Below are 15164 nucleotides of genomic sequence, written 5' to 3'. Positions count from 1 at the left end.
CTGCCACCCCCATGCAGTATATTATGGGATATGTTGGACCAATAACGAGCCACTTATTTGATCCTTTGTCAGCTTAGTCGCACGGCTGTGACGCAATCAGTCTTCAAATGCAGCCCCTGAATTGGAACAAAGCTGACACAGTGTATAAAAGTGGGGAACATTATTCCTTCCAAAAAGTGAAGCCAAATCAACTTGATCGCCACCTGGTGGCTGGTTGCAATTATAGCTCATTAGACCTGCCTCAATGTTAGTGGATGGGAAATGGGAACCTAGTCATTTGATGTACTGACATATAGTAGCTTTAATTTAACAGTCTAACCTCCTATATAGAAAATTGTAAAATACAGTGACTGCTTTTCTGTGATGAATCATCAACTAGTAAACCTGGACCACTTTCTGGGGAAGCAGGCTGCACCAATTCCCTTCGAGGGACAAACCAAAACATGAAAGTCCTCAGCCACAGGGTTCTTTCATTTTTTCAATGAATAAAGAACAGGGACCCAGAAGGGGTCAATGTCACAGTAACAGATAGGACTCTTGTTGTGAAAAGGCAGGGTGTGGAAAACAACAGCAACAATTCACACAATTTAACAAGAAACTACAAAGAAGGGATACATCTGTGGCAGGGCTGTGCGCATCAAAGTAAATTGACCATTTTACCTGCTGTTTTACATCAAAACGTTTCACTTCTGGACGCTGTTGATTTCACCTACTGTGACAACGGAAGTCGGGATGTGCAATTTTTTGGGGAAATGCTGAAAACCAACTTTAGCTGTTGATTTGGTAACTTCAGCCTCCTCTCCGAGGGAACGACTCTGTAAAGAGCCCTTGTCAGTATGTGGAAAGCACTCTCTCAAACCTTTCATCTTATTGACCGTTGTTGGTGGTCCTGGGAAGTTCAGTTCCCATTTGCAATTTGGACGAGCAGTATCTTCAATATTAATAAAAACTGAATACATGGGTGACTATTGCTCTAATATCAAACTGAGACACAGACATATTGCACAGGTGCTGATCTATGTCATGGCAACAAATACAAAAATACCTCTAAATACAAAATTCAAACGTATACAATTCATAAACGTAAAAAGATAATTCAGTGTCATTTAATGAGAAACACTGACTATAACATCTTCACTAAACCAGGAGGGATGAACACAAAGTTTGCGAACTTCACTCCTCTGCACACAAACAATACAGGGTGTCAGTTTATTGTGGAACTGTTTGAAGAGGACTCACTAAAGGAATAATTCTGAAGTAGCTCTGATGCGTTAACACAGGTCAATCAAACGGCCCATTCCAAACATGCGGCTTTAGAACAGGCACTGCACCATTCTAATCCAATGAAACAGCCCCGCAGTACTTTTTCAAGGCTTTCATATCCAGGGTTTTGTCTTTGTTCAGTTCAGAGTTGCTCTTGTATTAACAGTAACATGTGTTTCATACATTGTATCCGTCTTCATCAGAAAACCTTCAGTCGTGGCAGAACCACCACGAGCAAGGGTTGCCAGCTGAGTCAACGCCTCTGACACTATATCAACAAAACCTAATCCAACACAATACGCTTCATAACAGGAGATCTTACTGCAGGGCTGTTGTATTAATGAATGTACAGGAGGTGTGTTTAATAACTTGATTGCTTTAAGACTATTCCCTCAGCACTTTGTTAAATAATTAATAGCAGTATACACTATAACTGTTTGATAGGAATGGGGAGCACGGTCACATGTGAATTAGTGTCAGGTTTTTCAGATTTAATTTTTTTGATGCTATGATATATTGGATATGGTGTGTACCTGGATCACAACAGTACTAGACTTCTTGTTCTGAAGATAAACTACTACCTTTTCAGACAAATACAAATACAAATCATTTGAAAATGAAGTTCTACGGACGTAGCCTGAAACTCAAAACCACACTGCTAGCACGGCTTGAAAACTGCTCACTGTGTGGAAACTTGAAATATGTTAAAAAGACACAAGGTTTTGGTTACACAACCATAGTTTATTACTGATGTCATCACTTACACAGACAAAAGAAGTGTTCAGCGATACCTCCTTAAAGGTGATCAGCAAATCATACTTGAGTAACTAGTTGAAAGCCGTTTTGGGATCGTTGTCGTTATCACGCAGCCAGTGTGAGTTGAAATCCGAACCCTTTATATCAGAGTGATGAGCTTAAAAACACAAACTCTGTAAAAGTGGCAGGAAATAGCAGAGTGATTTTCAGAGAAAACATGAACCAAGAGTGGATCCAACTTTCTGACCGTTAACAGCTTGTTGGTCTGGTCACTTTGTGCTGTAACTGAGAATTTGGTCAATGGAATCAGATTTTGCTCTATAAGCCTGAAATTCCGGAACTGCCAGATCTTTTATTAGGATTCGGCAGGACGTTCAGGGTGATCGTGTTGTTCTCATGATACATCAAACAAGCCAAGTTATCCCTCCAAGCAGAAGCATCCAAAATACGCTAATGAATAAATGTGCTATAACCTTTTAGTCGATCCTAGATATCAAACAAAAGCCTGATACACTACTGAGTCGCTCAACGACTCAACTGCTTGTGAGGGTGAAGAGCGCTCACTCTGCAGCAACTTCTGGAGACTGAAATGTCCTAGAAATGCAAACAGCCCCTGTTCCCCAAAAAATAATCATGGACCGTTCATCTTATAAGCAAAATTTGAAGGATTCCTGTTGACTGAGATTTGCAGCTCTTTTATATCACTGGTGAACTTCAGCTGTCCTTGTGTGGTACATTGATGAATGTGTTTTTTTGTTTGGGAATCACCCTGAATATCTGCTGCCCCGTCACATGTTTTCATTTTCATTTGAAAATACAGTTTGTTGAATATGAAAGTCCCAACTGACTGATGAAACAAAATCACAATCTGTATGAAGATTTGCTTTCAACAAACCGACACGCTGTTCACCCCCGTCAACTTGTGATGGAAATTCCCCTATAAAGAACTTAGTACTCTACAAATTAACATATAAGCAAAGTTCACCTTTTGTATTCCACTACGAGCAGTAACAATGTCAGAGAATAAATCCTGTTGTCCGTTAAGGCTAGTCCTCCAAAAAGAAGTGTTGAATGATCAGTACTTTTATTAGAATCTACTCCTCTGTGTCATGTCCATCGAGTTCAAGAAGAAGCATTCAGAGTTTTCCAAGGATTAACTGCAGTCCAGAAGAAAGAGTCTCTATATACACAAAGGTCCTCAGCATTATTCATTTCTCCTCCGATGATCCATTAGAGACCAGAACCGTTGATTCACCTGTGAAAGAAGAGACTCGTGTTAAAAGGAAATCAAAGCTTCAACAGTAAACCCGACCCATCAAATGTACCCAATAATATAGATGTGTTGTTTTGAATAATCACACTTTCTGATATATTCTACAGATAAGTATCTCAGTGGTACAACACACAAATAAAAAAGAATAGAAAGATACCTTGGATCGTCAGATTTATGTAAATACAACTCAACATTATCAACAAAAACATCCAAAGTGTGAGACTCCCGACAACACTGATTGAATGTCAAAGATGTTCTCAAGTAAACTACAAAATCAGATCCATTATTCAACAGTGAAACCTCTTTTCATTCTTGCAGTTTAATTTGGAGTGGAAAAAACGTGACTAAAGATTTGATATGTTTTGCCCACTTTCACTCAGTGGAAACAATCCATCAACACAGCACTGATATCACCTTCGGTCTTTATACAGATTTAAAGGATACGGACCAACATTAGCGTTCATTATAAGTTGTGTTTCTGGTCACCTGACCAATGGTAGTCCATTATTCCATCTCCTTTTTGCTCTGTTTTCGTTCTCTACCAGTTTCTGAGGAAAGTCTTTAGTAGCTAACCTGCTCACACTTAAAAAAAAGATATAAGTGTTTCAAAGTGACAAGTAATGTGAACATAATACATTTAGTAACTTTATCCATTGACAAGATTAAACGATTGCGTATACATACTTTAAGGTTCATCCTCTGGGTATCATGAAAGGCTGTTTATTAGCACATGATGCTAGCTGAGGAAAATTTGCCATGGAATGAATTCATGATCTTCAAAAGACAACGATTCTGGTTAAATTATGTGAAGGTTTTTTTATTTGATAGGAATCTAATCGACTCATTAAAAATAACTCTACATCGGATTCTTCACACAATCTACACAGGTCAAAGTCAGTCAATTGTTAAGGTCATGGTTTAGGAAATACCAGTGGGACTCTTTCAGATTCCAGTATCTAATAAAAGGCTTATATTGGTCTGAACCAGCATATTGATTGATTTGTTATAATATTGTATTTAGGAGAAAGGAGGCTGCAGTCTGGGTTTGTGCTCCACGCTGATGTTTCTCTCTCCGAGTTCGCTGCTGTCAGACACTCTGAAGACCTCCATTCTCCTTGAGATTAAATTGCCTGTCATGGAGCTCAGTGGCTGACTGGCAGCTCCTCTGCTCCTCTAAAAGTACATTCTGGAAAAGACTCTCGAGGAACATAACATAACAACCTTCATAACGACGTCCGCTATCGATTCCGACTGTCAGCCTCCATGTATGTTTGACGGACTGAGGGAAGCCGGCACCGAACTTGTAAGGCTCCATTATCGCCGCTGAACTTTTGATGGGCAACAGGCAGCCCCGACAGCCTGGTTAGATTAATACGCAAATGGGTCATTTGACAGTGAACGGGGCAGAGCCGAGGCGCGGCACTCAATTATGCCGGAAAGCAAAAACAATCCAAAAGCCATCAGGCCACCCGCATGAAAAGAAAACCTGCATAATCATATCAAACACAGGGTAAAGAGTTTCCATAAATTCAGCTCGTTGGTTGCTGAACATGCTGCAATGAATTTCCCCCTTTGCAGAGTCATTAACTTTCCGAGCCGTCACTGTGATTAATGTGCCACTAATTTGAGAATAATTCCACGCTGAAACAACAATGAGCCTAGCGGGTTGTTGTCAGAAGAGAAAAAAACACTTGCGTCTCAGAGATGGATATACACCGGGTCTCACTTTGTGGGGGGGGGGTCATTAGTAGTATTTGAGTGACTGAAATAATGCAAAAAATGCTGACAGGAAATGTTCAGCGGGTGTGGCGTCGGTTTAATTGGTGGCTGACAAGTGCTAATTTAACTGGCAAAGGATTCATTTCCATTTAGAGCCTGCAGTAAGGTTGGCTGAAAGATTTAACACAGCAGGTGCAAGGGCTTGTGTATGTGTAATTCAGCCGTGTAATTGGCACACTGCAGTGTCCTTCTCCGCAATATGTTTTGTGTTGTAACTACCAGGACTGGGATTCTCACAGAACGGCCATTTTAAAGCTGCTCTTGGCAAGTTTTTCTCATCAGCAAAAACAGAAAGCCAGGACACTGCCGACCCACCTCCACCCAAATTAAGTCTGACTGTCGCAGCAAATGGGGGATTATCAGCACAAATCAAAACTCAATCAATGAGTGTTTAGAGACGAATTCTTAGAAGAGATGTTGCTCCGCATCAATTTGAACGGAAGCTTAGGAATTAAGAGAAGGGCGGATGGATGGTTGGAGAAAATATTCAGTATTCATTTGTCATCCACACTTTAAACAAAAACCTGCATCAACCTGAGCTCTGAGAGGCGCTGGCTGACTCTGGCTGTTTGCTCTGAATATTCACAGAACTAGAACACCTCCACCGCCCCAAGTGAAAACAAGAGTTCACACTCTTTCGTTTTTCTCTCGTAGATTCACTTGCCTGAATTTCTGCAACATGACACCAGTTGGCTAAGGAAGCAGATTTAATAACAAATGGTTCTCACGTCAGAGCTTTTGTCTCTCTTTATAGTCCTTTAAAGTAGTACGGAGCAATGTAATTATTTTTACCCAGCTCTGACTGAAGCTGAACAGCGTAAATTGACAGCAACAGCATTGATTCTGCTGTTGTGTTGTTTAATGTAATAATTCAAAGCCGGTATCTCTGGCCAAAGATAATAGATTCAAAAAAGAAACATACATCTGAAAGACCAGAGATAACTTTATGTTTTGTGGTTCAGTGACACAGACTCTTCTCTAGAGAAATGGTGTAGCTGTTACTGTAATGACAGTTTCAGGAGTTCAAAAGTCGTACTTTTCTCAGTAAGTTTTGTTTAACTTACTGAGTAAGTTTTGCTCCCAATTGGCTGAGCACTCGTATCAGACCTTGTTACCACGGTTCCCTCCCCTTATAACTAAAGGAGGACTCCTATCTCCTCATATCTGGGAGAGTTGGGCTGCATTTCTGCCTTGTGGGAGGAAGCAGCTATCTTATGGCAGCCTTTAAATGCAAAAAGTTTGCTGACTTTTAAATCTTTTGTACTTGTCACAGATAAATATCTTGATAGTTTACAGATGTGAAGCAAGTGACTGACTTGGGAGCATCGGTTAAATGAGCTTCACTTGTAGTTGCTGTTTTCCAAATCACATGAAATCTTTATTCTGCTTCTCATGACATTTTTCAGTGTGTATCTACAAATTATTCACACTGATATGGTTTTTATCTGTCAGCAAACAAAAGATTGAAGATCTTTGAGTTTTGAGGATGTTGAAAACTAGGCCAAGTTGAGCAGGATGCTGAGGACTTGATTCGACCAGTTAATGTAATTCTGGATTCAGTTTTGACAAAATATCACTGAACAGCAGCTCTAACCTCTGAAATGAATTCTTCAGAGATGAATTTAATCTGAACAATCTGCAATGGTGAGAAGGAGACATTTCTATGTGTTGCAGCTCCAGTTTGTTAATGGTGGATTGCATGAAATCCACTGAGAGAATTTCTGGCAGGTCCCGTTGGGGCCAGCCGCTGTGGCAGAGACAGCTCTGTCCCCGGGTCAGGAACACAGACATAAATGAATGATCTGAAAGCACAATGCTTCTCTCGGGTTGTCACTTTTTTTTTCTTCTTCTATTGGAGTAATCTGCACGCTGCTATAAACACCTCACTTAAAAAATATCATCCTGAGTGCAGAACAAAAACTTTCGTGAGAATTGTTTTTCTCCTTCAACATAAGAGACAATTTTTGACTTCCTCCTGCTCCGACTGCACCGTGAGTCTGCAGGATGAGCGGGGACTGAATAGGGAAGTTCAAACAACATGTGGTAAACAGCGGTGCGCTTACCTAACATTAGATCTGTATTCAGGCTCATCACTCTGATATAAAGCAACACGCACTCCAGCACCGTGTGCAGTCTATTCAGGTCACCTTCCAGGATTTGTGTTTACAAATCCAAAAAGACACAGTTTTAAATGTTACCTCTCGTCGCCATTCAGGTGCTGCGCGTGTACAAAAGGTAACGCCGAAGCTCAGCTTGCATGGCACACACTGTTCATCACTGGGAGATTTGCTCCAAAGTGAAAAACTCTATTCCCCGCGGTGTCCCGGGCTTTGTAGTGGCCTGCATTGTTTACTCTTTGAATTCTCAAGGTGCTTTCAGTCCGTTTGAATGCATTTTTGATACAGAGCGATGGAGGTCAGTATAGCTGGGGGTTCCAGGTTTATGTTGTGCTGTTTTCCCAAAAGAGCTGAAGAAGAAAGCGTGACTGGGGGGGGGGGGGGGGGGGGGGGTCACTGCTTCAGGCAGCCTGCAGAAAGACTGGAAACTCAGGGAACTTGTTTCTCTGGCTGAGTTCAAAGGTGCGCGAGAGGAATCCTCTGGGTAATGCTGATGCTTTGAACAGGTTGTTGTTGTCTCTTTGGATCATACACCTCAACTCACACTTACCTCTCTCTCAGGTGGACTTACACTACAGGGAAATGTGGTTAATAAAACCATTTGACACGTCTTTTTCAGTGAAAATGAGATAATATTCTATTTTCACAATTAAGAAAGCATGACACCTAACAATGATCCCTGTTTGGAATGTTTTTCAATTTGACGTTAGGTTCACAATAAAACAAGTAAAATAAAACAGCAAAACAGATCTTTACCTGGACTCTTCCGTGAAGCATCTGTTGTTACCAGAGCTGCTCTTTGTCCGCAGAAATCTTTCCAGTCATTCATTTCACAAGAGACAACAAAAAACACAAAAAGATATATTTAGCTTTTATGATTTCAGGTCTTATTTAGACATAATAATTACCCAAATCTATTTCCAGATGTTTCCGTCATTCAGGAGTGTCTAAGAGGCTTCGTCTGCTAAAAGAAAGAATTATATATAAATCATTTTGAGGTCCCGACAAGTCTCTGAATCAATAGCCCCAGGCTCCAGGCTCTAGGCTCCAGGCAGGTGTGGTGCGGGCAGCTTAAATAATTAAGTACATGGAGAGAGGCAGAACTGAAGTCCACGGGTCGTCATAACAGAGTGAAGGATATGGGCATCGTGTTACAATGTTAAAAGCACGTAATTGGAGTGAGTAATTGGCCAGTTTGGGTGCTCGAAGGGGCCTGAGAGTGCGAAGCAGACATGGCAGCCCATTGATTACAAGCCCCTGGGGGGTCCAAGCAGCGCCTGAGAACATTAGCTGTTTTTAGTTAAAAGCAAAGCAGACGACGGTAACAGAAGACAAGTCCTCTTGACTTTGAAGAGTTGTCGTGTTTAAGGTCAGATTCAACAGGTTTGAATATAGTACAATGAAAGTGACAGGTTTGTCTCCTAAACTTACCTTAGTGGTTTTGATCTTGTTCCCTGTAGCACAGCTCCAGCCCTTCAGATCAGGAAGGACTTTGCATTCCTCCCCGTCGAGGCACGGGTGCATCTGGCACCACCACTTCTGCTCCACTATCGAGGCTAGCAGACACACGCTGGGGTTAGACATGTATCTTTTCAATTTGTCTTTGGGCCATCAGGCCAGTGTTCACTTCATGAAATAATGATACGTATTCCAATAGATGTCAACAAATGAAACCTAAATGAAAACGTGACATGTTCAAAGACCTGATCCTACAACCCAATTCATCTCTAACAATGCATCTCTGCTAACAAAGCCACAGTGTTTCCCATTTACTTTCTACACTGTGGCGACTCTGATTTGTTCCCCCACAGTTTCATAATGAACCAAAAACATCTTTTAACGCTCCTCATAATAACATAGGACACCTCTAACTTGGAGGTACAGGTCTACAGGGCACTTGCAATATATGAACAAACATTTAGCTTAAAAATCATGATTGCAGACATGTCTGTTGGTCGCCATCCCGTAGGCTGGGAGCCAATCGACAAGGTAGTGCATGAGTACTCACATGTCTGACTCCAGCTAGGCAGTGTTAATGATGTGATGCCACTTTTGTTTGAAATTCATCTTAGCTGATTAAATCACTAAATGCTGTTTATTTTCCTATTGATGAAAACATTCAGATTAATAGGGAGAAAATAGCTTTAAAACAATATTTGAACTTTTGAATGCGAGGCGCATTCCATTTTGGTTCCGTGGGTTTGTCATGCTGCCCAATCAGCATGACATATTCAGATCTGTGACTGTGCAAAGTAAAAGTGGGAGGATTTGACACATAATTATCCTTTTTTATTAAAAAAAACAAAAAATAAAATAATGTTCCAAACCTGTCTCAGCTTCCTGTTTTACTCTGAACATTAATTTAGGACATAGTTTATTTTTTGTTGCAAACACACCTCCGGGATGTGGTGAGTTTGTGTGTCACAATCTCATGATTTTCGAGCCTTGTCGCACACACCATGTGTTTAAGACTGAACCACAGTTTGTTGGGTAGACACAGTACATGTTGTAGCCCACTGTACATGACTCCTCATGTGTGAGCCCCCCCTCCCCCTCTGTCGCCGCAATAAAAGAGAGCATTAAGCTTCTGCTACTCCATTGTGCAAGACATCACTTAAATGTGGGATATTACAGCGGTCATTATCTACATTCCACACACCCTCCACCACCGTTGGTGCTCTTCCTAATGAAGAGAACCGTTATTATAATCCACATATAACACCGGAGCTTCGCCAGGGTAAATTGCACAGAATGGATACTTTATGATACAAGGGAATCAATTTGTATCACACAGCTACGGTTATAGCTGCAGCGCGGCGTTGAAAGCTGCATCAGGTCAACTGCAAGCAGATGGTGGTTGTGGAACAGCGGCTATTAAGAAGCCACAAAGGTTCCCAGTGAAATGAAATGGGCGTATTGATGACCAAACGTACATAAAGTGCATGGGACACATTTCACTTAACTGTTAATGATGCTCCTAAAACGTGAAGTCTGAAAGCATCTGGGGGCTCCAAAAAACTCAATTGATACTTTAAATTAAATTAAATTTATTGTGGCTGTAAATCTCTGCTTTGACCTTGATGATCAGGCATGTGTTTTTCATGTTTGCGCAGTAAATGACTTGTAATTCAGTTCTAATCCTGTTAGAACACGAGGAGCTGAGCTATAATCAGATATTTATGTTCAGGAAAATCACAACATTTACCCTCTGATGAAACACTGCAATGCTTTAATTACATCCGTGTGCCAGTATTGGAACGTGGCCAAAGCATGTTGTTCTGGAACAAGTGTGACATTAGCTCGCCGAAAACCTACGGCAGATTGTCACTTGTTATTTAGCTGTTTATGAAGCGCTTACACAATTTTCCAAACCAGGTTACTCATCAACGGTGGTAGATTTTAAGTTGAAAGTTTAAATTACATCTGATGGTTTATGGGCCAAAAGTTGCATGTTTTTAGATTTTGACCAGTGAAAATCCTCCAGCACTACGCAACAGTGGAGCAATGCAACTTATACTCACTTAAACACTTATCTATTTGATTAATTTACTTAAAATTTGTATTTACTGTATTTATTCCCAAGCCTCTTAAATCTTAGCATTTGCCCTTTGGCAAATTCTTACTGTGTTTTCTCTGTGTCTAAGAAAGATTTGTTTATTTTCTATACTTGGCTTTATTGTTGGAGTTAAAATAAACGAATGAATGAATCTAAGTCCACATTTTGTTTTTAGCTTAATCTCTAAATATTCATATAGATCCAGCTCAATCCAGGGAAGAGTTTTTCTTAAAATTCTTGCAGTGCATTTTGAATATAAATGCATTGAAACACTATTGATGCAGGTTGTTTACTATTGGAGTAATCAAGCATTTTCATACGTGTGGTGCTGTTGCCTATAGGTCAGCCTCTTCTGTTGAGTGCACACTGCAGGCATCAGTCCATCCGCTGGACTTAACCCGTAACCTGCTGCTTCTCCAGTCCAGTGGATGGATTTAATGCTGATCTGATATTGAGCGCAGGAGCAAAGTGGGACATGTCTATTTGTTCCCAGTTAGTGATTCTGGGAGGGTGGAAAGCACGGCTCTCTATCTCCAGGAAAACCGAGGCTTTGCTGACACACAGCAGTTTCTCCTCTCATGATGAAGTAGTTATGTGATGTAATCTGCAGTTTCACTTCACTTGATCTGAGAGCATAACAACTCAGTTTAAAGCCCTTGAAGTTCCCTTTGTATTTATGCCAGTGTTTTTTAGGCTGATCTGCCCCAATGCGAATGTGCATTTATCTCAGAAAGTCACCGTATGTTTCACTGTCAGTGAAATGTGAAGGTATTTTCCGGCTCCTTCTTTTTGAATTACCCATTCAAATCTATTCAAATTTCCTCAGATGTCTGGAGGCTCATTTATCTCCGTGTAAAGGAGGAGGTTGTCTCACACAAAGTTGAGCCAAAGGTAAATCCCTGGCTGGAGAAGAAAGAATAATTAAAAGGTTAAGTGCTGATCATTTTTTCTCGGAGAGATCACCCACAGAGCTTTAAACGGAGGCCAATGGCTCACAGCTCTAATTTGCAGAAAATGTCAATAGCAAAATGTCAAGGAAAAGGTCAAACATGATTGGGTCCAGAGTTCAGCCACAATCCTGCACTTTTTGGACCAAAGCGAAGCAGCCACTTCAGTCTGACCCATTAGTATGCTAAGAGGCCATCTCAAAAAGTCATTGACTTACGGTCTGCATTTAGCAGCCCCGCATTTGTCATTGGCAAAGAAAAGAAAAACTATTTGTATGGGCCCAGGATTCACCGGACTCCACTCACTGGGTGCATTTGGGCAAATATGGAGACACGTCAGACTGATGCAGTTCATGTCCTCAGCAAGTCAGACAGCTCCAATCAAGGAATTACAATATCTATATATTTTTTTACTGTTTTGAGAATTTCTGTCCCAATTATGGTTGGGTGCAGAGATCTGGTGCTGAGTTCCTACCGAGCCTTTACCTAACGCACCCAAACACAATGCAGATTTCACTGCTTGAGCTAGCTATTAGCTTCCTCAAGTTTTTAAGAGTTTTGCACTAATATAATTTTGATTGGTTTGACGTCTGAAAACCTCCCCTAGATATTTATCTGATCTTTGTAGTCCACACATGAAATGAAACTACAGTATCCATGTTTCACCTTGTGTCAGAGATAAACAAAAATCTTTAAAATTTGGACTTGTCATGGAAAGCGTATACACCTAGGCCACTCTGGTGTGCCCAAGTTGTTCTTCTCCTGAATCTTTTATTGCACCTCCAGGACCTGGCTGAGCCTTTGAGCCTGGTGAGCAGAGAACGCTGTAATCCTTCTGACATTTTATAGACTAAACAATTTATTGGGAAAATAATTAAAAACCCACACCCCATGGAGATTTAAAGTAAATTTAAATTCATTAATTCAGATCAGTTTTCTCGAGTCTCTTCTTCATATTGCATAAAAAAAGATTTGTGTGGATAATATAAATAATACAAGGATTTGTTTTTGTGTAATTAGAGGAACTTCTTGTATAACTTCAAACAATACTTATTCCTTTTCATGCAGTAATTGCACGACAAAGCTTTCTCTCATTTTATGTTGTCTCCTGACAGCATCTCTTAGAAATATGACTTAAGTGGGTGCACTGGAATACTTATATGATGATCTCAGCAAAACTAGTGCTCAAGATTTGTGGAAAGGAGTCTCAGCAAAAAAAAAAAAAAAAAAAAATGAAAGGATGGCCCATGAAATATTCAGCTGCTGGAGCGTACCATCTACACACGACGGGGCGGCTCTGGTGGTGCCGGCCACTTGCCCGGGAAAGCAGGAGCACTTCACAGTTTGCGACCGCTCCTCGATTTTGTTCTTGTTGCAGCAGCGGTGCAGCGCCACCACCTCGCAGGTGCCCGTTCGGACCTGGTGCGCTGCTGGAGAAATGACAGGGAAAATGGAATAATCAGCATGGGTGTAATAGTTATTGCCTTCATCTCCACACCCACTCGGTCGGCCTTGGATTGAGTCCCATAAGAGTTTCTCTCCGGGGTCTCTATTGCCGGCTCCGCTCCTTCCCTCTCATCCGTCTCAATATGAAAAAAATTACCAGGGAGAAGACAAGCGAGGGTTCCTTTTATCAGAGGGTTCACATATTCCCATCTTAATATGCATATATTCCTTTTTAAAGTATAATTTGCTTGAGTGGCCTAAAAAAATTTTAAGCACCTCATTTTCATTTTAGGCTAATTGCTGGTCTTCATTGTCTTTAGATAATGTTAGAAATGAAATGGGTAGTTCAACAAATTAATAATTAAATTGGGGGAATCATTGGGGGAATCACAAGTTATAATCAAACAGAGGCCGAGATAATGAGTTTTAATTTGTTGTCAAAAAGTGCTGAATCCTACATCTCCCACAATGCAACAGAAAAGATCAGTTGCTTCCAATGAATTTCAGTTTGGTGTTTTTTGCAGCACATGACTGCTAAACTGATATGAATTATCAGTGGGGTGCTCCTTTAAACTTGTGTAGTGTTTGCTTCAGAATTTCCCCTATTCTGTGATTTAAAACTTCTTTAATACAGTAGTATGAGTCAATTGGAACGTATAATTCGCAGCATGCCATGCTCCTGACTGGGCCCTGGCTCCTAATTAACCAAATCTGTAAATCCCATCACATTCATAACAAATATCTTCTATAAGAAATGTGAAGCACTATGAACAAAGACAACAGTGGTCCTGCAAATGGAGTGAATAATAAAATAATAAAAACTGGCTTCGGAGATTTTTTCTGGGGAGAGTAATGTATTCCTGATAAATAACGTATGAACTTTAATTTGATTTACTTCTAGAATGGCATGATGACATCATCAGGGTCATGGTCTCTTTAAGACCTCAATGGGACTGGTCCAGACTCATGACATTATGAGCATAATTAAGGATATTATTATTGTCCTAATCACTTCCTTTTATATAAACACCTCAAGTCTTAGATGTCAGTGGTAGAAACAGATATCGATCCAAATTTTCTACGATGAGTCGAAGCACTTTTAGAAAAAGAAATTCCAATATTTGAAGGGGAAAGTGCAGCGCTGCAGTTTTAAGAGACGGTTTCGGGATCACGCTCCGATGGCTGAATTATTTAGAGCCGGAGCTGCTCCATTCTCTTTTAATTGCATGTGACATTTTCATGAGTTGTCCTTCTGTGGAGATGCTCTCTGCCGCTGAAGTAAACAATAAATATGAAATGACTGTTTCGAATCTGCTCCACACTGCAGCGGCTCAGCTAAACCCACTTAATTACATGTTTACCTTATATTAGTGCATATTAACAGTTTCCTGCTGCTGGAAAAAGCACCTGCTGAGACTAATTGTGCTAGAATCAGTTATGAGACAGATTCATATTTGACTATCAACAACTGATTTAGCTGTGTGTTTGTTTCTCTCTTGTGTAGCTGGAAACATGATATGACTCATGCTCCATGAATAAAATGTGGGCTCAGGTACGCATGTGTAGAATGGTAGACTAATGCTGACCGTCATTTTAGCATGAGTGGAACCATGGGCGGCATGCGGATTGAAGTTGGGGATCAAACCACCGACCCTCTGGTGCTTGGTGCACTAGAATTAAGCTGCTGGTAGAATATACACTAACTTACTAACTCACTCGACACTTCATTAGGTATAAAGAGTTAAAACTAATGCAGACTATTACATTTGATTGCATTGCACCAGAGAGGAGGTTCTGTTATACAGGTAGCTGTTATTAATATAAATGGGCTGGACAAAATAATAGTAACAGTTATACTGTGGAACAGTTGAACAGCAGCACAAAGTGCAGCCTCCAAAACGTCTGAATAAACCCCTGTTTCAACATTATAACCTCAGTGAAGGGCGCAGATATTGCAGTGCTGTATTATAAGCCTGCAGTACTTTGAGTTTAATGTTCCTAATAAACTGCTACCTAAGTGTGTGATT

General features: G+C 40.6%; 1 protein-coding gene and 1 long non-coding RNA gene across 2 annotated transcripts in view; one reads left to right on the top strand and one right to left on the bottom strand.

Annotated features, from left to right (window-relative positions):
• Positions 1-15164, top strand: part of LOC133948922 (uncharacterized) — a 48827-nt gene that overhangs the window by 21847 nt on the left and 11816 nt on the right. The gene's annotated exons all lie outside the window — the stretch shown is intronic.
• The window catches only part of LOC133948920 (chemokine-like protein TAFA-2), a 51164-nt gene continuing 38819 nt past the window's right edge, over positions 2820-15164 (bottom strand). The window contains exons 3-6 of the mRNA XM_062383005.1: positions 12966-13121; positions 8620-8744; positions 7945-8001; positions 2820-3274 (exon numbers count right to left, since the gene is read on the bottom strand). Of these exons, the coding sequence (XP_062238989.1) occupies positions 7972-8001; positions 8620-8744; positions 12966-13121 (311 nt within the window). The 3' untranslated portion in view covers positions 2820-3274; positions 7945-7971. The remainder of the gene's footprint in view (positions 3275-7944; positions 8002-8619; positions 8745-12965; positions 13122-15164) is intronic.

Source organism: Platichthys flesus, chromosome 23, assembly GCF_949316205.1.
Source record: "Platichthys flesus chromosome 23, fPlaFle2.1, whole genome shotgun sequence".
NCBI lineage: Eukaryota > Metazoa > Chordata > Actinopteri > Pleuronectiformes > Pleuronectidae > Platichthys > Platichthys flesus.
Note: the sequence above shows the minus strand (reverse complement) of the source record. Positions and strands in the feature narration are given on the sequence as shown.